This window comes from Myotis brandtii, unplaced genomic scaffold (assembly GCF_000412655.1).
Source record: "Myotis brandtii unplaced genomic scaffold, ASM41265v1 scaffold111, whole genome shotgun sequence".
Taxonomy (NCBI): Eukaryota; Metazoa; Chordata; class Mammalia; order Chiroptera; family Vespertilionidae; genus Myotis; species Myotis brandtii.
In genome coordinates this window covers 5686865-5713311 of record NW_005353789.1, presented here as the reverse complement: position 1 = coordinate 5713311, position 26447 = coordinate 5686865, and the positions used below count along the sequence as shown (strand labels likewise).

Below are 26447 nucleotides of genomic sequence, written 5' to 3'. Positions count from 1 at the left end.
ACATGTAGTGGTTTCACAGAGCCACCTGTGAATTCTAAATTACATGCAAATGGAAACTAACCACGTGTTCTTTAATTCAGTATTAAAACGTTGCTTTTGCTTGTCATGTGGAATAGCTTACTCAGATTTTTGGTTTCGATTTCTGTCAATTCCATAATCATTGCATGAGCATTCACCATCACCGAATGCTGGTGCTGGCGCTCCTAATTTCCCTTTATTTTTTTGTTATTATTTCTAACTTTTTTGTTTTGTTTTTTAACTTGCAGTGCAAGCTTCACATAAAGCCTGGCAAGCCAAGGACGGTCCCGCATTCACCTGCTTTTGCAGTAATATTGTATCGCTGCCATCTGTGTCCTTTTTTTTTTTTTTTTTTTACCTTTCCCCAGATACCAATAACTCTTAACTCATTTTGCTGAATGTTGTTGGGTGCTGGAAAGTGATAGAACAAGGGAATGACAGCAAAAGCTCTGTGCAGCTGGACTTGGCCTCTGGAAGTAAATGATTGCCTTTCATGCCTGTTCTGAGTGGCGGCAGGAAGCATGCCTGCTACTTGTATGTTGCTTTGGACGGAGGGAAGGAGGGTAAATGGCTACACGTTCGTCTGACAGGAAAACTCGCCGCCTCGGCAGCTGAACCATAAACCTGAATATCCATGACAACTTACTGTTCTTAATTATTCATGATGGCAAAAGCCCTGAATTCACTCTCTGTCTCTTCTCCACACCCACCCCAAACCCAAGATAGCTTTGCACGTAGGCAGGCCGGTGGGTAAGCTGTATATGACTTTTAAACTTGCATGGATTGCTCATTGTTATAATAACATTATTTGGTCTGGGTTGTGGGTCTGTTCAGACTGACTGTCTCTGCTTATGGCTTTAAAAATGTGTCTGAACCCCTATCTCTCAAATTCTGGCCGAGTTGAACTGTAAGCGGATCAAGGCTACACTGATAAAAGTGAACATAATCATAGTTTCATAATCAGCAATCTCAAAAGTCGGATAAAGCAACATTGCTTAGCAGAAGCTACTAAGGGTGATAGAATTAGCAGTCTTTCATAAACACCGAAATCTGCTCTCAGTGGGCTGAGAGGAGGACCTAACACCTGATGCCAGGGATTCGGTACCTCCAATAACATTTTTCAATAATCATGAGAAGAAAATTTTCAGATATCCTTCAAATAAAAAGTGTGTTGTAAATTGTGTGTCATCTGCAGCCCAAATTTGAGGGTGACTTGTCAATTTCAGGTAGAAATGGGAAGGAACATAACACAAACCCACAAGTCAAAGAAAGTAGAAATTCAACTTCACCTCCAACCTCCTTGCATAGGGTCCTTTTGCTATTTGGCAATAAAGGGAAGAAAAAATATTACAGCTGGTCTTTCAAATCCAGTTGTCTTGAAGGAATTTCCTCACCTTTCCTTTCACAATTAGCTCACCTCCCTCTTTATGCCAATCAATGAAGGTTATGACATAGGCTACCCCCCATTGTTGTATGGAAATGGGCATATGTAATCTTTTTTCCATACTGTTCCTTTATAAGGCTTATCCTTTCATCTTCTTGATTTTTCCCCCTCCTAATAACAAGATCCTACCAGCTTTCCCTCTAACTCTATAGTCTCCTGTTCTTACATGAAAGACTGCATTTCTCATGAACTCGATGCTTTAGTATTTCCTTCGGCATTTTCCTTCTGGACTTACAAGTCCTACGTAAATAGCATAGAGTGCACTGCATCTCCCCTGACACAAACACACACACACACATTTTTAAGTCTATAGATGATTCCAGTCAAGATTATTTTTCCCTTCTCTTGGTCCTCAACCATACTCTTAGGGGAAAGGAATGGTCTTCCATGAACTGATTTGGCTTAATTAGGCCAAGTTAAGAAATCGGTTTCATTGAAGCAGTAACGAAGCTGAGACAGAAACTGCAAACTAGGAGCAGCATTAGTGATACAGAGACAGGTTTCAGGGTAACTGGGCCAAGGTTTCTGTTTTTGTCTTTTTTTTTTTTTTACGATTCTAGTGTGATGCTGGCTGTGGAGCAGCGGCTATTGGATGGCTTGCTGATTCTAACCACGGGCTGAATTTGCTCATTTGCTTGCACCAGACAAAAGCTTGAATCCTCGTGTTGTATGCTTGTCCCAACCGCTGCTTGTGTGAGCATTTTTGTGCTTTGTAACAGAAAATACACTTCTAAATTCTCAAAATGCATCACTTTAAAATCATTTTTAGAGCATCACTAAACCCTCTTTAAAGCGAGCCTAGCCATGAAAGGCATCCAGCTGACTTTGATTCCAAGATTATTGATTGATTTTTTTCCCATTAAATTTTCACAGTAAGAGAAATCATATGGAGAGTCAGAGAATAAAAAGCCAAAAGAAATATATAGTCTAGAGAAGCTTTTTAAAAATGTGTTGCTTCTGAACTTTCTCCTACCCCTGCTCCCTGGCCCTGTTTGGTTTGTTATTGCTGTCCTTCTTTCTGTATCTGTGCCTTTTTTCACAGTAGTCCTTGGCTCTGCACGGAGTAAATGATACCCTCCAATCTAATTGGATGTGCTTTCGCCTTTGCATGTAAGTACGGTAGTAAGGAACCTTTGAGATTTTTCTGACTTTAAAATTAGAGAAACATATGGGATAGGTGGATTTTTTTTTTTTTCCTTTTTGGAGGGGGAAAGGGAGGTAATGGTTTGAGAAGCTTTTGGTTTAAAAATAAAAGCTAACTATATTTAAAATGGCCAATTTGATATCTTTTTTCATGAGAAACACATAAATTCAATTTTTCTTTGATATCAGTATGGAAGTCAGAAATTACTAGTCCCCCACCACACAGCACTGTGGGTGTCAGCAGATATATTACAGAGGGCCCTTGGTTCTATGTAAATACAGAATGAGAAACTACCACCTTCCACTGGAGAAAATCAAGAGGAAATATTGCTTATGCTAGGCTGCCTCTATGGCTGTTTAATTTTTTGTGATCTTGCTTGAATGGCCTGGCCCTCGTGCTAACGGCTGGCAGTGATCACCTCTTTTTTTTAAGCCAGGCGGCTCCAGCCGGCCCCTCCCCACATCACCTGTTCAATCATAATGGCCAACCTTGTGCCTCTCCTGGACTTCAGATACCGTAGTAGTTGTGCATGCAGTAGGATGTGGTGGGAAAACATTTATGAGAATTTATTGGGAGGTCAGACTGTGTTTTCCAGCTTAGGCTCTTTATTAATTGGTCAGGATTCTGTCCAGAAAGGGCACCTCCAACGGGGACATTTAACGTAAAACTGGGCACAGGCTACTTATCTTCCTCCTCTGCTTTGTAATCTCACCAGCAATAAAAATATTCTTCACATCTGTGCACCTCAAACAAATAGACTTGGTTTCCTCACTTCCTTGACATGTCCATGTGTTTCACATACAGTTTGATCAGGCTTTTCAGCTGTTATCACCCCTGTCATACTGTCTCTGTGTGGTCCTACCAAAGCTGTCCATTCAGACCATCTGCTGTTTCATTTGCAAGTGTGTGAAACTGTCAAGTCTCAGCTTCCAGAAGTCTTGGTTCCATTAACAGAATATGTATGTATGACTCCTGAGTGGAAATTATGACCTACAAAGTCTAGATTGTATGTAGGTATGAAGGGAATTTTTTTAATAAATTGAAAATTAAGCTGTGAACAGCATTAGAACTTTGTCTATTTCTTAATTTTAAAATATGCTGATATGCCTTAAACTGTAGTTGTAGATCATTGTCATTTTGCTATTTGAAAATAACCAATGTGTTTCTAAAACTGTTGTGTAATCTACTTTCAGTGTTAATGCAAAATTGTCATATATGTAAGCTGCATGTTTGCCTTGTCTTTTTTTAAAAAAACTAAAATAATTATATTGATGTGAAGCATATCATTTTTTCAAGTATGAGGGTAATCACTTAGCAAACATGCTCAGTAATGTGGTGTCTGTTACGTCAGGAGAGTGTGGCCAGGTAATCTATGCATATATCACTAGTGCCAACACACAGCGTGGGGGGAAATATATTTTTACCCAAACATCGTGTGCCCTTTTGTGAGTTCTTTTAGTCCCTGTTTGATATGCATGTGCACCCATGCTGATTACACGGGAAAAAAGGAACAGGGAAGAGGCCCCGGCTTCCCTGCCTCGTCTGGTGGGCAGCACCCATTTCGCCAAGATACCATCTGGTGTCCTGTGCTTCACAGGCCGTCTCTACCACTCCCCGCCCCCCCATTCCCAGGCCCTTCCGTCCTGGCCAGTGTCCCCTGGTGCCCACTGCCCAGGCCCAGCGGAGGCACCTCTTCGTGCCTGGCCTTTGCTGCCGGCGCTGCTGCGCTCACACCTGCGCTCGGGGAAGTCGTCCCTTTAACTGACCCTGCTGTCCTCTCCCAGTTCGTTAGAGAGACACTCTTATTTTTAAGCCTTTATGAACCACATTTGAATCTGAACTTTCTTTTTTCTCTTCTGTAGCTTCTTCTTTATGTAACCATCCTGTTGACAAGCCCTACTCTCTCCTAATGGACATAGAGCATTAGAAGAGCAGGAGCTGTCTGTTCACACGTGTTGGGGAAGAGTTACCTCATTTCCACCATCGCCTCCTTTTAAAGTCTGGGTTGAATATTTCACTGTTGTTTGTATTTGTCAATGTCTGTTTACAAGCCACTACCCATAGTGGTTACTGAAGTGACTTATCACTACCAAAAAGTTATACTATTTACAAGGAAATCGAGTGAAACAGAACGGGGCCAAGACCCAAGGTGGCCCTGGGTTGGGACTCTCTTGCTTAACGGTCAGGTTCTTGACGTTGCTGTCCAAGAATTCACAGACTGAAGACAGCCCTGACCCGAGGCGGCCCCACCTGCAGGGTTCACAAACTTGACCTCATGTTAACTCCGTACCTCTGCCCCATGAATGACATTCTGAACAACCCCATTAGGACCTTCTCAACCATAAATCAGACCATGAGATCTGGGCAACATTTTTCTTCCCTTTGTTAATTTTATGGGTTGTTTTGGAGTTTGGGTGGTTTTTTTTCTTAAATATTTGGTAATTGCATGAACAGAGATGGCTGCATCTTTTTTTAGTTGGTGTGTTCTACTGATACAATGTTTTTATTTTTCAGCTGACCATCTGCCTCTTGAGAGAGAGAAGTGGGCATCCTTCCTTTAAATTCACGAACTTCTGTTGTTTTATTTGACTCTTTTTCTGTTACCTGCATCCCTTATTGTTTTGGGTTTGGGATTTTGTTTTGGAAAAAAAAAAAAAGCCAGTTCTGCTTTATGTATTGATTATTCAAACTTAGTTCTGGTATCAAAATTAAGCTAGTTTTAAGCTCAAGGAGAAATTTAAGTGAAGTCAAAGAATTCTCTTAAAATGGTCTCATCTCAGACACACATACACAAAAAACCTTCTGCTGTCAGAGGTTTTGACCTACATGTTTCAAATGTGCCAGTCCTGGGTAGATACTTTCCTGCCTCTGGGACTCAGTTTATATTTAAAGGGACCTTACAATAACTTCCTGGTCCATCCCTGCCTTTGTATTTATGTGAAGCTCTGCTTTACCTTCTGTCCAGAGTTGTGTCTTGGACCATGGGAAGTGAACCCCGAACAAGCACCCAGCCCGTCCCAGACAACAGCCTCATTAGCAGTGGTTCTGATCCAGTCTTCTCAGAATTACCAGGTGGCTTTAAGTTGCCCTTTAACCTCACTACTCGTCTATAGTTTTTGCTTGTTTCCATCATTTTTCAGCCCCACAGTAGGTAGATCACAAAAACGTTGTTGGTGGCACGAGTTGCATGCGAAGATCCTTTGGAATGTCCCCTCTACTTAAGAATGGTGACACAGGCTTCTGTTGGAGGGTGAGATGAAGGAACAGCCCCTGCCTCTCGAATCATTGAATTCTTGGAAAGAAGTTTAGAGCAATTAGATGAGCATGTCTTTTTTCACTTAGACACTGTGATTAAATGCAATAGTCAGATTCATCTGAGTCTTTAAATGATCAAATTATGAATAAAGAGCCATCGCTTCAAGTATAACCTGTAAGGATAGAAATCTGCTAGTGACCAGTAGCTGGAGGGGGAGGATGGGTGGGTACTCATTCATTTAATGCTAGAACATGACAAATTAACATACCAATTATATGGTAAACTATTGCCTGTGAAATGTAAAAAACTTTAAATTTTTAAACTCCTTATTTTTAATATTTTAATATCAACTTTACCCTAGCACTCATTTTAAAAACAAATTCTGCATTTGGTTGTAGACATTTATTGACCAATATTTAAAAATCAAATTAGGCAGGATATTTTAAGTAGAGAGATATGTAGTCTATTGTTGCTATTCCTTTTTTTCCTTTTTAGACCTCTGATTAAAGGGAGTATAATAGTAATCATCTTAATGAGAGGGATTAGGGAACAAGCTGTTATAAGTAGACTAGAGACCCGGTGCACGAATTCGTGCATGGGTGGGGTCCCTCAGGGTGGCCTGCAGAGATGGGCCTCAGCTCGCACCCACAGCCCCGCAGCCCCACCTGGCACCCCACCTTGGCCTGATGCCACTCCCTCACCTGCCCCACCATCCCACCTGCGGGGCGATCCCCTGCCTGGCTCCCTCAGCGCCCCTTGCCACTGCTGCTAATCACTGTCTGTGGAGCAATCGGTGGGGCGGTCAGGCCCCCACTCGCACCCGTCTTGACCTGGCGCCGCCTGCTTACCTGCTCCACCACCCTACCGTGGTCCCGCTCTCATCGGGGCCCATCGGGGCTGGCAGCGCCTCCACTGCTGTCTGCTGCCAACACTGTTCACCTGCCATGTTCTGCGCAGCCCCTTGGTCATCAGCACACATCATAGCCAGCAGTCGAATGCCTGCCCGAGGGGACAATTTGCATATTAGGCTTTTCTATAGGATTGGCCTCTGCTCAGTTACAGAGGAAAAGCTGATCACGGACACACACGGGACAATTTGCATATTAGGCTTTTATTCTATAGGATTGGCCTCTGCTCAGTTACGGAGGAAAAGCTGATCATGGACACACAACACTGGTCTAATGCACTGCCATCTCTTCATTTAGCTGGCATTTTACTTCAATGGGGTTCCTTTTCTCAAGTGCTGATAACACTGGTAGGTTCTCAAGTTCTGGCTATGAAACCATCGCAGAGCTAATTATCAGTAATATAAATTCACTTATTCCATGGTAGACGGAAAAAGCAAGAATTTATCCCCAAAACCTATTTGCATTGGTAAGCTATTTCCCATTCAATCTTTAAAAATATTACTTGGTTTCAGATACAGGCTGTGCTTTATTGCTCCAGGTGTGGCCTGGTCTGCCAGATGCTGCCGCAGCATTAGTAGAGAGATTGATTTCCTGAATCAGTATGTGCTGAAGTGGGGCAGATAAAATTAGGTCATCTTTCTAATATGGTTGGCCAAACTTTTTCCCATCAACTATACCTTCAAATGAAACTTCCTTCTTAGTTATTTCAGTTTTTTGGTTTTATTTTTGCCTATCGTTGGCCCAGCTTATGGGTAAAAAGTTCCAGTATCTGAAAAACTAAGGACATAATTTTCACTATTCAAATGACGTTTCTACACAAAACCTTTTGCTTAGCAGATGACTTATCTTTCCACCCTGGAGATCGGCATGGATGGCATGCAGCTCACTTTGAATACCCTTGTACTTGAATTCTGAAGGCCATGGTGTTTAGTCCTTGTGATTGACCCATTGGGCTTTCAGAACAATCTCTAGCAGGCAACTGGCACCCCCAAGGCTGGTGAGGGGCGAGGATATGTTCATTGTGAGTCTAGGTATCCACTCACCTCTCTCCCCAACATTACTATTCTGACAAGTAGCTATATACAAGTGAGATCTTTTGGTTGTCAGTGGGACATTCAGGTGAGATACACATGACTCACATCTGGCTCATACTCAGCGCTATGAGTTGAATGACATTTTCAGTTCGCTGTGGAAACTTCAAAATTATTGCATCTTGATAGATCAGAGGAGGCAGAGGCTATTACGTAACAAGGTTGGTCCCTGTCCCACAAGACAAGTGTGTATGGCGGGGGGAGGGTACAGAAAAACATTCTATATAGAGCTTGGCTCAACCACACATTCTCTGTACAATGAATGCTTTTAGACCTCTCCTTGCCCTTATTCCCATCCATCCACCCACCTTTCCCACACCCTCCCTCTTTCCAAATACTTTTTTATTCTATATTCAGCATTAGGCCTACATCAGGTGCTGGAGATATAGTCAGGAACCATGAATTGCACTCTTTCCGTATACCTTATAAGCAAACTTCTTGAGTAAAAAGGTAAGCCCTTTCTATGCTAAATTGCTGGATAGATCATATTCTGAAAAGCAAAAGCGTACCACCACCAATTGCTTTTCAGTAATTGCTTAAGGTTGCCTTTTATTTTGCAGTGTCCTCTTGCCCAAATAAGCTGTTTCTGAGAAGTGAGAAGCCAGTTCACTAGGCCTATGCTATTCTTTGTCCCACTGTTGTGTAACAAAGGTCAACAATCCTGGCATATTGTAACGTGAATTTGTAATTGCAATTGATGTTGAATATTGCCTTGCAACAAGGGATGAGTGTTCAACTACTCATTCCCATACAGTAAACCAAATAACTCAATTTCTCCCAGAAATTTAAGATGTTTCATTTTCCTAGAAGCACCATCTAGTGGCCAAAGCTCAAGACAATAACAGGTGTTGGAGACACTGTATTAACACAGTTGAAAGGCTAATTTCAAGAATTCTGGAGGCTTCAGAAGTAGCAATTATGTTAGAAAAAATTTAATGGTATCAAATATAAAGGCTAAAAATTTGAGATGAGTTGGACTTTGAAACTTGTTAAAGTCTTAGCTATACGGCATTGGACAATCATCCAACCCTCAACTTGATAATGTGCACAAGGCATACTATCTCCCAGGATGGTTGTGGGAACATTTGGCACAGTATCTACCCTTTCCAGTTGAAAATGTACAAACTGCCTTAAGGATGAAGATAACGAGCTCCCACCATGTTGGCTAAGCATTGATGAATCACATTTTTAGTGAAAGGCCACTGTGCTGCTTTCTGGTTTCAGGAACTCTAGACTGAGTAAATTCGGCAGCTTGAAAACCCAGGTATGCAGAGTGCAGAGGGCACGCACACATGTTGGTTTAACAACACAGGAGAAAAAAAATACTTCTTGGGGTGGGGGGCAGAAAGCAATGTCTAAGTTCCCTCAATGGTGGGAATGCAGGCTCAGATGCTCACATCAGCGTGACTGAAGAGCTATGCTCTAGTTCCTTCAGAGCCAGAGGCATAGTTTCAAGAACATTTCTGACAAATCAGTTGTATCTGACATTTGGGGCACCGCCCCTTCCCAAACCTCCCCTCGCCTTCCACACTAATATTAGACATCACCTGTAGATAAAACATGTAGTTCTCCACGGATAACCAACTTCATACCAATCTTGCAAAAAGAATGAAGTACATATTTAGCTTCTCCTAGTTTGATCTTTGAGGTACAGCATGCACTTTTCACTTTTTCTATTGAATGATTGATGCCCATCCAGTTTATTCCCTTACCTTTGTGCAGGCTTCAAGGAAATGACAGGTTTTCTAACCATCAGGAGGCACCTGATAATTATGATCCATAAAGGTAGTTTTCAAATCTTGGAAGAGAATAGTTTATGATGTGATGCCAAGATTTAAGTCAAGTAACCTGGGATAGGCTAATGAGAATAGTTTCAGGATCTAATTTAATAGAAATGTTAATGAAAGTTCCACATTGTTCAGAATACTGTGCTTTTTTGTCCCAATCCATGAGTTCAGACCCAAAGTTCTCCAAGAGCCCAGGTTTATGGGAGAGTGCTCAGAAGGGTCTGGTCTCCAAAGTACTATCATTTAATTGACTATGGATTAAATAAGCTTTGAGGCGTAACAGCTAACCATCCCTATTTAGTTACCCATGAAAGCAATACTATATTCCAAATGAATTTATCAGCAATTTTTTAGTAAGATTAGAAAACTTCAAAATCAAGTAATTAAAATCTTCCTGTCACTAACTTCTGTTCAAAGTAGCTATTGAACTACAAATGAAATATTCTGACCCTAGACGCAATGTTATCACTAGCTTTTTACATAATAAAAATGTTACTCATCTGTTAAGTAGAGGTGGGGGGAATTTAAGTGCCACTTACTTCACAGAAATGGTGAACATGTACTTGTATACTTCTTCAAGCTCCCACAATTAAGGAAAATTAAGAAACACAACAAGAGATTAGGAAAAATGGGATATTTTAATGCGTATCTGCCAGTCTCTTGCTATTTTCACCCAAACAGTTCATTCTTTTATCTTCCTTCCTCCTTTTACTTACACGTAAGTAAGTTCTCACTTTGATTGAACTGTAAAGTCATAAGCAGGTAGGGAGCCAACCCTATCCTAAGAATTTGAAGAAAGTCAAATGCTGACCCGAGAATAATCGTCCTCTGCTAAACTGGAACAAAATCAATAGGTTAAAATGCCATATTATCTAGAAGTGGATCTGTGCCTGCTCTCGAAAACAGTTCCATTAAGATGAGAATTTAATGTTTGGAAGGTCCACAGTCCACCAGTGAGAAAATAACATAAAAGAAAAATTAAGTGTCAAAACCCTACATCCTGCCCAGTGGTATGGTTCAGTGGTTGAGCATCAACCTATGAACCAGGAGGTCACAGTTTGATTCTGGTCAGGGCACATGCCGGGGTTGCAGGCTCGGTCCCCAGTGGGTGGTATGCAGGAAGCAGCCAATCAATGATTCTCATCATTGATGTTTCTGTCTCTCTCTTCCTCTCTGAAATCTATATATCTATATATATATAAAAGCCTAAGTGACTGGCTGACCGGCCAGTAGCTATGGCATGCAATGACCACCAGGGGGAAGACGCTCAACGCAGGAGCTGCCAAGCTGCAGTGACTTGGCAGTTATGGTTCTGAGGTGACGCACCCGGAACCAGATAGGAAGGAGCCCGATTCCGGGGTGCATCACCTGAGAACTGCCCTCTCACAATCTGGAACCAGTTGGGCTATGTTGAAGAGCCAGTTTTGGCCCGATCCCCACAGGCCAGGCCGAGGGACCCCACTGGTGCACGAATCTGTGCACCAGGCCTCTAGTATATATATGACCTGCATCCTTCATATTTAAATCCCTTCCTTCATGTATTATTTTCTATGAAGCACATTCTTAGGACTTTTATCATTTTCCAGTTTAAATAGCAGTGCTTAAGCAATCAAGAACTTGCACTTCTTCACAAGCAAAAAAAAAAAAAAGATTACAACAAGGTTAAGGACAACGTTTATTGCTACCAGCGGCTTTTATCATCATCAGTACATGGCTGGTTCTGGCTGCAATACCTTCTTCAGACTGCACAGGGAGCTCAGATTACAGGAGTCACTAAGAGAAATATAGGTAGGCTGGGGAGGCAGAGAATAACTTTTATCCAGAAAATCCTAATAGCTTAACATAAAACTAGGGAACTAAATTCAGTTATTACATGTCACAGACCCAATCATAGAGCTGCCCCAACATCACGACAGTCTCTCCTACTGATTATAGAGTGAAAAGGAGCTGATAAATTACAAAAAAATAAAATCTAAATTTTAGTTGTTACATGTTTCTTTGATAAGTACCTCAACATATTTATCACAAATTTCTTATCCAAATGTCAAAAATGTTTTAGCAAATCTAAAAGTATCCTAATTATATGACACTTTTAAGTTTCAGTTTAAGATCATCAAAAATAAAAATAATTTTTTTTTCCAAATCCTAGAAACTGAAATGAGACAAATACAAAAATCAATGTGGCAATGTAAGTCCTTTTTCTATTATCATCTCTGATTCATTTGGGGCAATTCTGAAGTACCTTTTCAGATTAATTTGAATTTGAATCATGGATTAAATATGGCTGTCAATCTGAAATAATCTGTTCACTGAATTGCTAAAAAATAATTTTGAGGGTTTCCTAATCAGTGGAAGTCAGGCTATAGATCAACATGCATAAAATTCATTAAGTATTCAATAAAAAAGCAAGCAAAAGCAAGAGGAAAATTAAGTCAGGACATGGGACAGGGTTTGCTAGCTATGAATTTTAGGACTTAAAAAAACACAACACTGAATGTGAATTTTTAACATGGGGAACCTACATTACGTTTTAGCAGAGTAAATGGCAGAATTTGACAAATACTACAAAGAAATATTTTACTGAAAATTGTTGGATCTTTTGAATTTTATACTTTTATTTGGTCTTTAAGTGCTTAAATAATGTTGAATTATAATTAGCCACACTAATAAATGGTTTTGTTTCTTTTCTGGCTCACTTCAAATCAGCCTGACTCAGTATATACCTTCCCTGGTCTTTCATGTTCCTGCTCCCAGAGTAGTAGACCTCAGCTTGCACTTAAAGGTAACACCTGAAGCTACATGACAGACACAGGCTGCAGAGGAGGACAAGGGGAAGCATGTCCCTCCTGCCTTGACAAATCAGTGCCACACACAGACCCCACATTTTCTGAAGCATTATCTTCATTATAGAGCCGTTTGATTCCATCATAGAAGTCATCCACTTCCATTTCCTCTACTTTGCGTTTGGCAGAGGCATGCTTGCAGACACTGGCAGCTGGGAGATGATGATAGAAGGCTGCTGTACCTCTGACTGGCACTTCTGGTTTGCTGTTGTCCTTGGAGAAATCTGGGCCTGGGACAGAGGAGGGATGTAATCTGAACACTCCTTTGTCACAGGTCACCAGGGTGTGCTTGAGGGGACGGTAGACATAAACGGAATTTAGAGGCAAGGAAGACTGCAGAGTAGAAAGGTGATGTGCCACAAGCTCCCGACAGTGGATCAACTGGGAGCTATCCATCTGGGATGGGGGGGGGGAGGGAAAAAAGTTGATAATTTAATTAACATCGGCTGCTCCGTCATCTTTGCTGGCTGCGTTTCTATCCTGTGCCCTCTGCACCCCAGCTTCCTTTCCTCGCCCCGTATCTTCTACCTCAAACCCATCTATTCCTCCAGCTTACCTATCATCTTAGGAATTATGCCCAAATTCTGTATTTTTAATATAAATATCTTTGAAACTTGAATTCTGTATTTGCAATTGTATGCTGAACATCTTCATGAAAGTAAAATCGATTCTCTTGTGTTCACTGCTACATATCCACAACTGCTTTTGTCCAGTCCATTCCCCTGCCTCTTCTAATCTCTTCAGTGATTAAAATTAAGAATTTAAAGAAGAAGCCAGAGGCAAGAAAAAATTTAAATAAGAAATAGGAAAGGCTTCCTGGCCTTGAGAATAATTTAAGTATTTTGCTTTTTAGACAGTAAGTGACAACTTTTGACAAGTCATATTTTTGTAGAAAAATAACAGGCTTGACAACACTAGGAAGAAATGATTTTGTTTAATTTGGAGTTACACTAATTGTTTTTGTTTAATTTGTGAGTTACACTAATTCCTTCTTACCCTTCAGGACAGTTCAAATATCAATCCTTCTTGAAGCCACCCTCGACTCCCCTCAGCCCTTTACACACCCAAATTCCAGAATCATCTGTTTCTACATCAACCTGTCATCAAACTCAACCACATTGTATCAGCATGATCTATTTAAACATTTAACTTTTCTATTATAGACTACAAGATTCCAAGATCTTTTGGAAGGCCTTCAAAATCTTACCTCTGGTAAAGAGTCATTAGTCTCAGCCCTCTGTTCTCTGTAATTATAGCTGTACTCAAAATAATCTTCTTCTAGCAACATATATTTCTTCCCTATTCAAAGTTCTTTGGTGGTACCCCAATGCCTACCAGCAATAAGCTCACTTCTTTAGCTTGTTATTAATAAGGTCTCCACAATCTGACCCCAGCCTTCTTATCCAGCCTTATTTCCTAACATACCCCAATTTGTGCTCTCCATTCCTGCCAAATGGGCCTGCTCTCTATTCTGTACAAATCTTGCCCTTTCTTACTTTACTCTTACTCATCCTGTTTCTACTTGTTGAAATTATATTACCTACCTATTACCTTCCAGGTCTGGCTAATTACCACCACCCTCCTGGAAGCCTATTTAACTATCAAAGGATCACTTTCCAGTCATATATTTCATAAGCATTTTTGGATATTTCTTAACCAAGTTTTATTCACATCTATATAAACTGTAGCACACAAGCATGACTGTTTGCAATACCACAGAAAAATAAAGAAAAATAACCTACTCCGCAAGAACACATTTGGTCACAGATTGTTTTTATCTCTAAATATATTCATTACTTGTTACCCAGGAAAACAGTGGAACAAAGCACACAGAAAAGGGATGGGATTTCAAAGTTCCTTAAGGTGATTGGTACCCTAGCCAGTACTTCAAGAAGCCAACAAAAAAGAGGTGATAGAAATAAAAGAAATTGGAAAGTGAAAAAAGACTATAGTGTAAAAATGATTTCTAAAAAGTAAGTACCTAGCTTAATAAACTGTGCTTTAGCAAATGAGTGATACTTAGTGGCCTAGAAAAGTAAAAGTACTATAAATATTCTACTGCTTTGATCATTAGGCATAATACCACAGCAGAATTCGGAAAAGAGATGAATTTCAAGTAAAAGGAAGACTATGTCACTATAATCTTTCACTGTGGAAAAAAAAGTAAGTAAATGGGTTGTTATAGAGATGAGAACTAGCAGAAAATTATACTATTAGCCCTAGCTGGTTTGGCTCAGTGGATAGAGCGTCGACCTGTGGACTGAAGGGTCCCAATTCGATCCCGGTCAAGGGCACATGCCCTGGTTAAGGGCTTGATCCCCAGTAAGGGACATGCAGAAGGCAGCTGATCAATGATTCTCTCTCAACATTGATGTTTCTCTCTCTCTCTTTCTCTCTCTGAAATCAATAAAAATATGCTGTTTACTAGTAAAAGTGATACAACTAGAAAGATATTAGAGATTAAACACAAAGTTTACAGGGTAGACATCCAAATAGTTTACTGCTGGAAAGGGGGAACAGAACAGCAAGACATAAGTAATAGGTTCAGACGGATCCAGGTTCACTGCACAGCATGAAGCTCTGAGAAATCCTACTGAAACAGTCTGATCTTAGACACCTTCAAGAAGAACTGGGAGGCCCTGGTAAGGAGGATCTGCTTCTTTAACTCACTATTCTTAATTTTTATATTATACCACAGCAGGGAACATCTACTTTGAATTTGGGTAAGTTTTAACATCCTAAGATTATCGAGGAGGACCAAATCAGTCAGGAAAAGGAGGACACTGAGGATAGCCACAGAATTAGAGTAATGAGAGAAAGGGTATGAAGAGAAAAGGGTTTAGGCATCTCAGAATGTTGACCAACAGGTAGCATAGGAGCTAACAGGGGTGGGGAAACTAGGAGGGACAAGAGGAAGCTTGTCTTTCAAACCAGGGAACACTCACTGTACTTTTAAGTATGGAAGGAACACAGGCAGAGCTAGTGACAGTGGCCTCCGCATAGCATGAGATGTCTGTGATGGGCCACTGGCAGTCCTCTCAACCCAGAGCAAAGGGAAACATGTCAGACGTAATTCTGGCATGATCTCACCAATATGAATTTCCTATACCAGAATCAGAAATCCAGAAGGAATATCTGATATTACTATGGCTTTGTCCCAGGTCTAATCACAAAGATCACCTAAACACAGGCGAACTTAGCAAAGACAGAACTGAATCTTGAAGAATCAGGAGCCATCAGGTTTGGGCCACAAGGGTTGGCCACCAATCCAAGATGGTTTTAGAGAACTGCTAAGATCAAGTCCCAAAGTCTCTAAAAGTTTTCTGACCTTGTTTTTAACTATCTCCCCAATTGTAACTTGAATACTACATGGGGCAGACTTTCTTTTTAGAATCACTGTATTCCCAGTGCCTAGATCATAGAGTTCCCAATAAATGTTTGTGGACTATAACTATTTATATTATATAAAAGAATGGAACAGTGGTTTTCAAACTATGTTCAAACAGCTTACAGAAGGAAAGAGGCCATACTGAGTAGGACTCTGGACCCAACAGGTCTCTGCCCTAAACACATATATCAAGTGATACTTTTCTATTTTGTATTCTGGGATTGTGTGTTGGAGGTGCTGATTTTGTTGGGGGTGAGGGAAGGGGTTCCAGTTCTGAAAGAAACTCTAAAAACCACTGGACTAGAATCTTTAAAGTTTGTGTGGTATTGAAACAGCACCGTGTTTTTGTCTACTTTACTACTAAGGAGTCCTGTGTGTCTCTGAAAAAGTCCCATGTTCCCTGGACTACAGGATAAAATAAAGGAGTTGAATGAAATTATTTCTAAGAAGATTCCTTCAATTCCAAGCTTATGATACTCCTTCAGTAAAGGGGGAAGCAAGACTCAGTGAACACTTCCTTCTTCCAGCACCAGACTTATGAGAGAAGCAGCAGCTTCTCCAGTGTTCTTCAGTAGAGAACAGCCCTCAAAGCTACAGAAATACACATGCTGTTTACATTCTTTTTATCTACGCTTCAAAGTCTGTCCTTTCTCTGTGACAGTAACACTTCATATAGCAAATTTTCTGTGTGCTAGCTTGGGAATAGGCACAGAGACCAAATCAAGTGGCATTTAGAAGGATGTCACTTGTTCCAATAAAAAAAATCCTATATAATAGAAGCCCAATATGCTTAGTGTCCGGTCGTCCGTTCAATCAAAGCATCATATGCTAATGATATGCTAAGGCCACTCAACCACTTGCTATGACATGCACTGACCACCAGGGGGCAGACAGTTGACCAGTCCCTATGAGGTGCACCAGGGGGCAGACGCTCAGACAGGTAGGTTGGCTTGCTGCTGGGGTCTGGCCAATCGGGACTGAGCGAGAAGGGCCGGACATACCCTGGAGCCCTTTCGCGGACCCTCCCCCACTGGCCAACCTCCTGCATCCCTCCCCAGACCCAGTCATGCACCGAAGGGGTCCCTCGGCCTGGCCTGCGCCCTCTCACAATCTGGGACCCCTCAGGGTATGTTGGAGAGCCGGTTTGGGCCCGACCACGCAGGCCAGGCCAAGGGACCCCACTGGCGCATGAATTCATGCACCAGGCCTCTAGTAAAATATAATATAGGTGGTTTTCTATTAATGACGCTTCCCTACTGCCACAGCCTAACATAATGTAATATAATGTAATGATTAATATTCAATTTCATTTTTCCAACACTCTAGGTAGGCAAAATAAATTTTCTGTGCTACACTATTCATATATATGGTATGATTGATGGTTTATGATAGTTTCTAAAACTTCTCACAAAATAGCAACTTTCTCCTAGGATTTACTTTCATTATAGCATTTATTTCAATAGAAATGAACACTTCTCAATTATTTCAATCTAACATATGCTATTAAAAGAATATATCTCACTTGTAAAGAAGAAACACCCTTGTTACACTAACATCACATGTCCCAGAAATGAAGAACAAGCTGAGCCATGCTAAAAACAGTGGAACAAAACACATAGAAGAATGGTGGTGCTCTGGCTAATGTGTTGCTCTGATCACTACCCTTTTTATAATGTCTTTCTCTGCTGACAAACTAGGGCCTGAAATTCTCAAAGCTAAGAGGTAGCCCTAAGGCACTTCTTGTATGTCTGCTGACTTCTACAGCTCACATCTATAACATCATTAGTTATAACTAATTTACACAAAACATCAAACTCAAGTATTATTCTCATTTTTCTTTTATAATATTCTCTTATAAATTTTATTACTATAACTGTAGCCTCTTTACTAAAATTAGTTTCTATATTAAAAATGTTTTTAAGCTCAGAATTTAAATAAATAAAATAAATAAAATCCAATAAAACAAATCAGAGTAACTACTGCCAAATGAGAACAGGGACATATAAAGGGAAAGTAAGTTCCTAACTCTTTTACGGATTCAGTTGACAGGAGTAGGTTTACAGATCTAAATTTGTAAGTTCTACTTGGTCACATGAGTAGAACTAATAAGAATTCTCTTGAAGTAATTAGTAACATATAGCACCATTACTAACTTTCCACTGGAATGAGAATTTTCCCACTAAACCGTTACATTTTATATAGAGGCCGATAAAAATTTAAATGACCCATAACATTTTATACCAATTTGCAAATACAAGTGATGGACTAATCTCAGGCAACAACAGGAACTACCAGGACTAAACCTCTTTCAGAAAGAGAGCTTCACCCTTCCAAACACTCTGGTACAAATCCATCACTAAATTATGTGCTTGTCTAAAAAAAACGACTTCTTACAATTTATGTTTTTGATGCATCTTTTATAAAATGAGTAAAGTACTATAATGAAACCTACAAATGCAGCTAGAAAGATTTTTCATACAAAACTAAAGGAAAATATATAATTGAAAATCATATTAACTTTTTCAAGATTCTTAAAGTTTTAAGTAATCTAGAAGAAGGGTTTAAAGTTTAAAAGAATCAAGAAAATACTACATAAGTTTTACAGGAATAAAAAAGACTAGCCCATAAATTGAAAGTGTAAATTACTTTACCTTTATCTACTCTTAAAAATGGTTTGCCATTATAAGATTAGAAATGTCTCTTAGTGTTATAACCATCTGGTAACCCTACTTATCCAAGTAAGAGATATACTTGAAATGAACACTATTTAATTAGACTGACACCTACCTGTGCTTTTTGAAGCAGTTCAATTGTAAGGGGAAGCCAATCAGGAATGAGTTTCTCCATTTCCAAACTAACCATGGCCAGAGCAAGCATGGATCCTTTGAATTGCAGAAATTGGTTGCAGGCCATACAGTGAAGTAGTTGCTTGGTTAGGATTGCCAAATGTTGAGATGGGCTCAGTTTAGGCAAACTGAAAAGTAACTGAGGCCTAGTTGATACTGCAATGGCATGGAACTGGTGGGGAAAAAAAAAAAATCACAAGATCATCATTCTAGTTTTACTTAAATGTCTAGGTAAATTATGTATAGAAATTAATGAAACTTTTAGTGTTACTCAATTTTCAATTTTGATGTTAGCTTCAGTGATTTGACATACACCTAATTTCTAATTTTTCCTTAGCTATTTGCAGTAAGTTCCCTTTTCCTAAAATTCAGAACAAAACAAATGATCAGGCAATCTACTTTTCTAGTTACTAAAATAGGATTATATTTTATATAATAAAAAGGTAGTATGCAAATGGACTGAACAGAGGAACGACCGGTTGCTATGACATGCACTGACATGCAGATGCTCAACGCAGGAGTTGCCCCTGGTGGTCAGTGCACTCCCAAAGGGGGAGCACCGCTCAGCCACAAGCCGGGCTCACAGCTGGCGAGCATAGCGGCCCACCTCCGTGGCAGCGCTAAGGATGTCCGACTGCCGTCAGTCAGACATCCCCTGAGGGCTCTCGGACTGCAAAAGGGTGCAGACCAGGCTGAGGGACTGCCCCCCACTCCGCCCTGAATGCACAAATGTCGTGCACTGGGCCTCTAGTATTCAAATAAGAAACTAAAAAACTTAGGTATATTTACAATGTGAAGAAAATCCAATGGTGTGGCTGTGTGAAGGTCCCAATTCAACTTATCCAAAATAATTCTCTCCATCCTCAGAATTTCAGATGAAGAACATCCGCAGAAACTGTCTCTTGCCAACACCTTCAGTACTGGAATTCTCTATCCAAACCAAAGAGGGACAGGGAGGAGAGGACAGAAAAGTTTCATTTTCAACTTTCGTTTTAATAAACAAAAAGCAGGTGAACAAATGGAGAGAAATATTCAAAAAAGAGACATAACTAATTTTTAAAGAAAAACATTTACCTCATCTTCCTCAACAGTCTTGGCAGCTAGGAAAAAACAGCTGATTGCAATACAATTCAAATATTTTGGATGGGCCTAAAATTATAAAGAGCAAAAAAGCAACTTCAGTGATTTTTCAAAAGTTAAGAGTTTATTTTAAAAAACTAGATATGCAGGTAAGACAAGTATGCATATATTCGATGGAAAGCAATTCATTTGATTCCCACCCATTGCTTTCTAAGATCAGTTAATTTTTAACTTCACAACCCTAGCCATTTGATATTCTATGGAAATACCAACGTCATTCCATTGCTGAAAGTTCAACCAATGTTAGTTAGCCTAAGTTCAATTCTATCCAGCAGAGAAGAGCTTGATTTTAGAAGACAATTTTTAATTTAATAAATAAAATTCTCCAAAATAAAAATATTCGTGTATGTGTATTTTTAAGCTAGTTTTATTCTCTTTACCTATCCTATCAGTAAAATTAACATACAAGGTGTTAGGAGAATTAAACAGAAGAAAATATAAAAAGAAAGCTATTAATAAATTTCAAATGCTTTAAAAAAATTATAGGATGATAGCAGACAAGTAGAAATGTTCTAATTATTAACGTGCACACACACAAAATTATATATTCAAGTTCCATAAGAATGAAAGGATCCTAAATATATACAGAATCAATCAGTGGGTTAAAAAAAGTTCTTAGGTTTGACACCCATAGTAGGGCTGGAATTTGCCTGTTTCCCATATCTACAATAAAGTTGGTCCACTTTCTACCTTACTGGTAGAATAAGGGTTTGCCAATCCAGCATCAGAATCTAGTTTTAAATAACCAAAACAATTTAGTCCTAATTATATTGTATGACAGAGGTAAGTTATACAACACAAAGAAAGCCTGTGTCACCGTGTATTTTATACTTAAATATTACATTCATTTCTGTGAAACTGGGGAAGCCTTCTGATGACCATAGTACAACCCTGATTAACTTTTTAACAAACATGCCAATAACCATTGCGCCTCAGTACAAGTGGCATACTGTCTAGGAATCTTAGAATCCTCTGCCTGTATGAGATAATAAAAGCTGGTTCAATACTATCACTATTTTAAAATAATCACTAATACTAATCAGTTAATACAGTTCAGAAAGTACTTCCATAAATATTGTCATGTCTATTACATCTTTTTATAGATGAGAAAACAATCTCAGAGGTTAGAGACACCAACAAGTAGTCTAGGAAGTGAGCCAGATCTTGTTGCTAAGATAGTTTTCCAGGTTCCCTTATTTCCCCATGTGTACAACATATCAAACCCACATCTATGAGGTAATCGGAGTTCATTACAAAGATCCCAACAGTTACTAACTTCAAGTAGGCAATGCAACCCCTAAATCAAGGGCACCAAAAATAAATTTAGTAATAAAAAGAATCCCAGCAGCAAACGTGTGATTTTATTTTTCAACTAACAGTTCTCAGTCCTGGATGTACATCGGGATGTATTCTTCACATACAAACATACAGATCTCACTTACTAGAGATTCTTTTAAACATACTTTTAAAGAGCTTCATAGCACTTTATTCTGCACAGCTAGGATTAAGGCTCCATTCTTTGCTGTAGCCCTTTTATTTAAATTTTATTTAAAGTTTAAGTGCCTTTATTTAAACTATGAATACATTTTAGATTGTTTCAATATAGACTAACCATCTAAATAACAGTACTATATCTGATGCTAACAACATGACAGGACCCATTAAATAAGAAATATGAAAAAATCAGATTATACTTGGCAAAATTCTGTTTTAGAAATTTGCCTAAATCAGTTTAAAACATTTAATAAGGTCAGTAATAGTCTTTTCTATAATAAAAGCTACAATAAGTTCATTAATAATTTTTGAAGAATATATGACCCAAGAAAGGACACTGACCTTAAAAGCATCTTTCTCTGTGAAAGGGAGGTTAGTTGTTATAGGGAACCAGGATGGAGGGGTGGGGGACTTGATACTGAGATAAAAGTAGGCATCTCAGATAACCCAGATTTTAGGCAATTAGTATCACTGTAATTAAGGTTTTTTAAAGTCTCTTAAGAGTATTAGTTTGAAACATAAAAAGGTAACTGAATAGCCATCCAAATGGCTTCTATGTTGCATACCTAATAAAAAAGAGTATAGAACCCTCAGTACTGAATTCATAGTTTCCCCCAGCTTATATAATCCTAGGCATACAAATAACAACTGAATGCTTTTTAAATTTTTTTATGCCATGCCATTAAATAAATGCTAACTTTCTGCTTTGAATCTGTTGAGGGCTCACTATGACTGATTCTGCATAATATAACCAAAGATATACCAAAAGGGTCAATATAAAACGTATTCATATTATTTGCCATTCAACAAAAATACAAGTTATTTTATGACAGTTCAGTTCATCTTGTTATGCTCCAAATGTATGCCTCTAGAAAGTATATATTGTTCAGAAAACCAGACAATATTCAATAAACAAGAAGTGACAGAGAAAAATGTGCAATAGGCTTATACTTTTCTAGTATGATTCACTGTCCACATTAGTACACCAATATGTTAAAAGATGACTAAACATTCTGCCAATGCTATATGGTTTGCATTAAAATCAGGAGATCAAAAATTTCATAGGTTAAGCATAAGTTAGGAATACTTGTAGCAAAAAAATTACACAATTAGAAACATTCCTGAAAATTTAAAGCAATAAAAGACATCATGTCTTCTTACAGGTACACATATCACATCCACGAAGGTTTTCCTATTCCTTTCCATCTTATAGAATGTTTACTAATACCCCCAGTTTAGCATATAAAGCCTCAAACAAGAGGCTGTGTTTAAGTGTATTCTAAAATATTTAATTACCTTTACAGTAGCTAAAAACCTGTCCAAAAGACTGCTAGCCAGAGCAAATGTTTCTGGGTAAAGGTTGAATTGGTACTTGAGTTTGGCCAGCCACTGAATCACTTCATCTCTCTGGGATGGAGAAACATTCTATAAGGGAACAATTAAAACATAAAATTAAAATAAAACAAGTAAAGTTTCAAGTTATCATCAAGAATATGTTTAGAATTCTCTCTTATAAAAGGTTAGCCAGTGCTATGGAATAGTGTTTATATATTAAAAATCTTTTTAATTTTATTCAAAATCTAGCAAATAAGATAAATGAAGATAAAAGTTTATATATTAGTTATAGCATTTAACATCAATATCTAATATTCTCATTCTTTATTAAATAAAATATTCACTATGTCATCTCACCATCTATTGATAATTAAATTGAGGTTTTCAGGTAATATAACATTTTTAGTTTAGGTAACACTTATTAATTTTGAAATTAAGTTTTTCCAATTCTTGAGAATAATATAGTGAATTTCTAAGACAACAAATAGGCATTAAATTATCTTAGAAAATATAAATAGATTACAATAACAAAATGATAGCCCATTAAAAACAAAGCTAGCCCTGGCAGGTGGCTCAGCTGGTTGGAACATCATTCAGTAGATCAATTGTGAGGCAACTCACTATCTCCCCCCCCCACCCCCACCCCCTCTGTAACATATCCTCGGGTGAGGATTAAAAAAACAAAAAAACAAAGCTAAAGTCAACAGGAATAAATAAAAGACATGAGGGACAACAGACAAATTACATTTTAAAATGATAAAAAAATACGAAAGAAGAAAAGTCACCTGAACTAATTTACCACTGGAGAGATTACACAAACACAAAACATATTGTTTCAAACCTCCTATATCTTATTTTTTAACTGCTGAGTATAGGCTTAATTTTTAGAAGATACACACTTTAAAGCAGTAATGGTCTAGATGCCTTTACTCTTAAGTTTTGAAAGCACCATAAAAATAAAACAAAACAAACCTGGCAACACTTAATCTACTAATAATAAATAAAACATCCATATGAGTACTACTTCTGCCAGGTAAACACAACCAAGTACAGAAATGACTCTGAGATTAGTAGAAGAGTATTTTCAGTGACTATTCTAAACAAGTAAAGGTTTAATCCAACCTTTTGCTTTTCTCCAATTTCCTCCTTCTACCTTACTCTTCCCCCACCTAAATCCTACTTCAAGGATCTCTCACAATTCTCTTAATTTGCATCCCCTAACCCTCAGGTTAGGATAGTGGTTACACAGAATGTTATAGACTTTTTTGGGGGGGTTATAGACTTTTTACTCCCTTTCTATGTGCTCCCATAGCACTCTACTTTCCTTATGAGACAGCATTATAGTTTCTTGGTGATTTAGTTGAGTTCTCTTGGGGTAAGTTTATATCATTTTTGTTCACTGGCATATAACAGGCTCACAGTAAACATTCATTAAATGAACACTGATGATCATTTCTTTATAATTCATCCAGGTTAGAGACATTCTTTTATATAATAATAGCACTTTTAGATATATTATTTTGTCACATGACTTTTGAGGGGATTAAAGATTGGTCAAAGTGACATACACTTTTATTTTTTAAATAGAGAGTATTGATTTACAGAGAAGAGGGATAGAGAGTTAGAAACATTGATGAGAAACATACATCAGCTGCCTCCTGCACACCCCCTACTGGGGATGTGCCCGCAACCAAGTTACATGCCCTTGACCGGAATTGAACCTGGGACCCCTCAGTCCGCAGGCCGATGCTCTATCCACTGAGCCAAACCGGTTAGGGCGACATGCACTTTTAGATATTTCCAATTTGTTTTTTCAAATGCTTTTCATATACAAACATAAAACAGCTTCAAGTTGTTTATATAAAGACGGTTACCATTATTTTGGAACTCTTAAGGAATCTTAAAGGCCATCTAATCATGTGGTTTTCAAATACAAGATCTCAAACCACTGGGCTACCAGGCAAATCAGAATCATTTAGGAGGCTCCTTACAGTGCTTCCAGGCCCCACCCACACCCACTGGGCTTGCAGTGGCAACTGTGGAAATTTGTATTTTTTAAAGCTTCATAGTTTTATTAATATGCATTCAGTTTATTAATATAATTCAGTCTAACCACAAAACTTAAAAGTTCTAACATCTCCGATAAGTGATCCTCTGCTTTGGATATTTGTTCATTCCACTGTGGAAAAGCTACATAAATTATTGGAAAGTTTTTCTTCACTATATTCACAATATTGTCTTAAATTAAATCTTAAACTGCTTCTTTCTAGTGGTCACTTGGATTGGTTCTAGTTCTAGCCACTGGAGTAATATAGAATAGAGCCAGATCTTAAACAATAGCCCTTTAGTTAATGACGGGTGTTACACCCATAAAGTCATCTCTTTTCCTGATTAAACATTCCTTGCTTTTTAACCGTTTTATGTTTGACACGATTTCCCTTTTACCATTCTAGTTTTTCTTTTTCTAGATATATTCTTTTTAGTGTGTTTCTTAAATTGAGACATTTCAGTTGTTGTCATTAATGAGCAATAAAGTAAAACTATTACCTCACTTTGTCTTACTAGTAGATTGGTTATTTCATTAATCTAACCCTAAATTTTGTTTTGTTTTGGCAGCAATGTCATGTTGACTTATACTGAACTTGTGCTTTTTTTAAAAAAAGGGTATATAACCAACAGTAATTGAGAGCTCAACTGGCTATCTCCCTAGAAGCTTCCAACATTGTATTACCTTAGTAGCTTACTCAAACTCTTTATAAATATTCAAGAAATATAGTGCAATTTTTTTTGTTCCCTAAAGACAATGATATATACTCAGCTTCCATGGCTAGCTATATATGTAGAAATAAAGGCAGCTTACTACTGTAGGTATTGACTATGAGGAAAGAAAACAGACATACCTATCTTCCTAAAGCTGTAATTCGAATAAAAATAAAACAAGCAAACAAAAACAGTTCGTTCTTGTTTCAGAATAAAACAAGGAGATATTTCTAAAATAAAGAATAGAGCATTTCCTTTAATGGTACATATTTCTCCAATGCATGTCAAGACACTATGTAGGACAGCAGTACACTTATTTCTAATAAAAGTAATCTATCTAGAGTAAAGAGAAATATCATTACCTGGTTTGTAGGCATTTTCGGCACATTTACCTTCCACATCTGAGCTTCCCTAGAGATTGCCTTTTCCAAAAGGAAAGACAATCTCTGGTTTTCCAAAGGCCCTGGAAACTTCATGATATCCTTTGGTTCTGCCTGGTTCCCAGCTTGATGTAGCTACCTATAAAATAAAAGACAATACTCTTTATGTAATTATAGAATAAGTATAAGCAATGTATAAATATGCTGGTTCTTATTAAGCAATTCATAAAACAAAATAAGAATATTATGAGGCAGTACAGGATTTTATAGCTCTTTAAAATATATATTAAAAATTTACAATAGTTATCTAATGCATTCTCACCTTAAATTGGAAACTCAGTTATAAAGAGAAAACATGGCTTTATGATTGACGGAACCCCTGGACTCTGATCAAACTATATTATTAATGTGTCAAACTGTGACAAAGAATTTTAAGTCATGAGCTTTTTATACTAGGAATTCTTAGAAGTAGTAGTCCCAAATATTCCTCTTAAAAAAAAAGTTACATCAACTACATTAAATCCAACCCACTGCCACTTAATCAGTATGAAACCATCACTTGAGTATGAAACTATCTTTTTTTTTAATTTTAAAATTTTTGTTTTTCATTAAT

The 26447-nt window shown here is 38.3% G+C and overlaps 2 protein-coding genes across 6 annotated transcripts in view; one reads left to right on the top strand and one right to left on the bottom strand.

Moving 5' to 3' along the window:
* SEPT11 (septin 11) overlaps nucleotides 1-4623 on the top strand; it is a 114771-nt gene extending 110148 nt beyond the window's left edge. For 2 of the 4 annotated variants that reach the window (XM_014544819.1, XM_005857441.2), the window contains one exon: nucleotides 2505-4037. In XM_014544819.1, coding sequence (XP_014400305.1) covers nucleotides 2505-2529 — 25 coding nt within the window. In that variant the 3' untranslated portion in view covers nucleotides 2530-4037. Of the gene's footprint in view, nucleotides 1-266; nucleotides 4038-4468 lie in introns of those variants that run through there. The other 2 variants (XM_005857440.2, XM_005857439.2) reach the window with 2 other exon arrangements.
* A 6687-nt stretch (nucleotides 4624-11310) lies between these two features.
* Nucleotides 11311-26001, bottom strand: CCNI (cyclin I). 2 transcript variants are annotated; one of them, XM_005857442.2, is made up of 6 exons: nucleotides 25817-25969; nucleotides 22656-22784; nucleotides 19800-19874; nucleotides 19515-19655; nucleotides 18667-18897; nucleotides 11311-12887 (listed from the first exon to the last, which is right to left on the bottom strand). In XM_005857442.2, the coding sequence occupies exons 1-6, from the start codon at nucleotides 25928-25930 to the stop codon at nucleotides 12444-12446; spliced, it is 1134 nt and encodes a 377-aa protein (XP_005857504.1). In that variant the 5' UTR covers nucleotides 25931-25969; the 3' UTR covers nucleotides 11311-12443. The 2 variants fall into 2 exon arrangements, with proteins under 2 accessions (XP_005857504.1, XP_014400318.1); XM_014544832.1 differs by lacking the exon at nucleotides 19515-19655 and having other exon boundaries at nucleotides 25817-26001.
* Nucleotides 26002-26447: the final 446 nt, after the last annotated feature.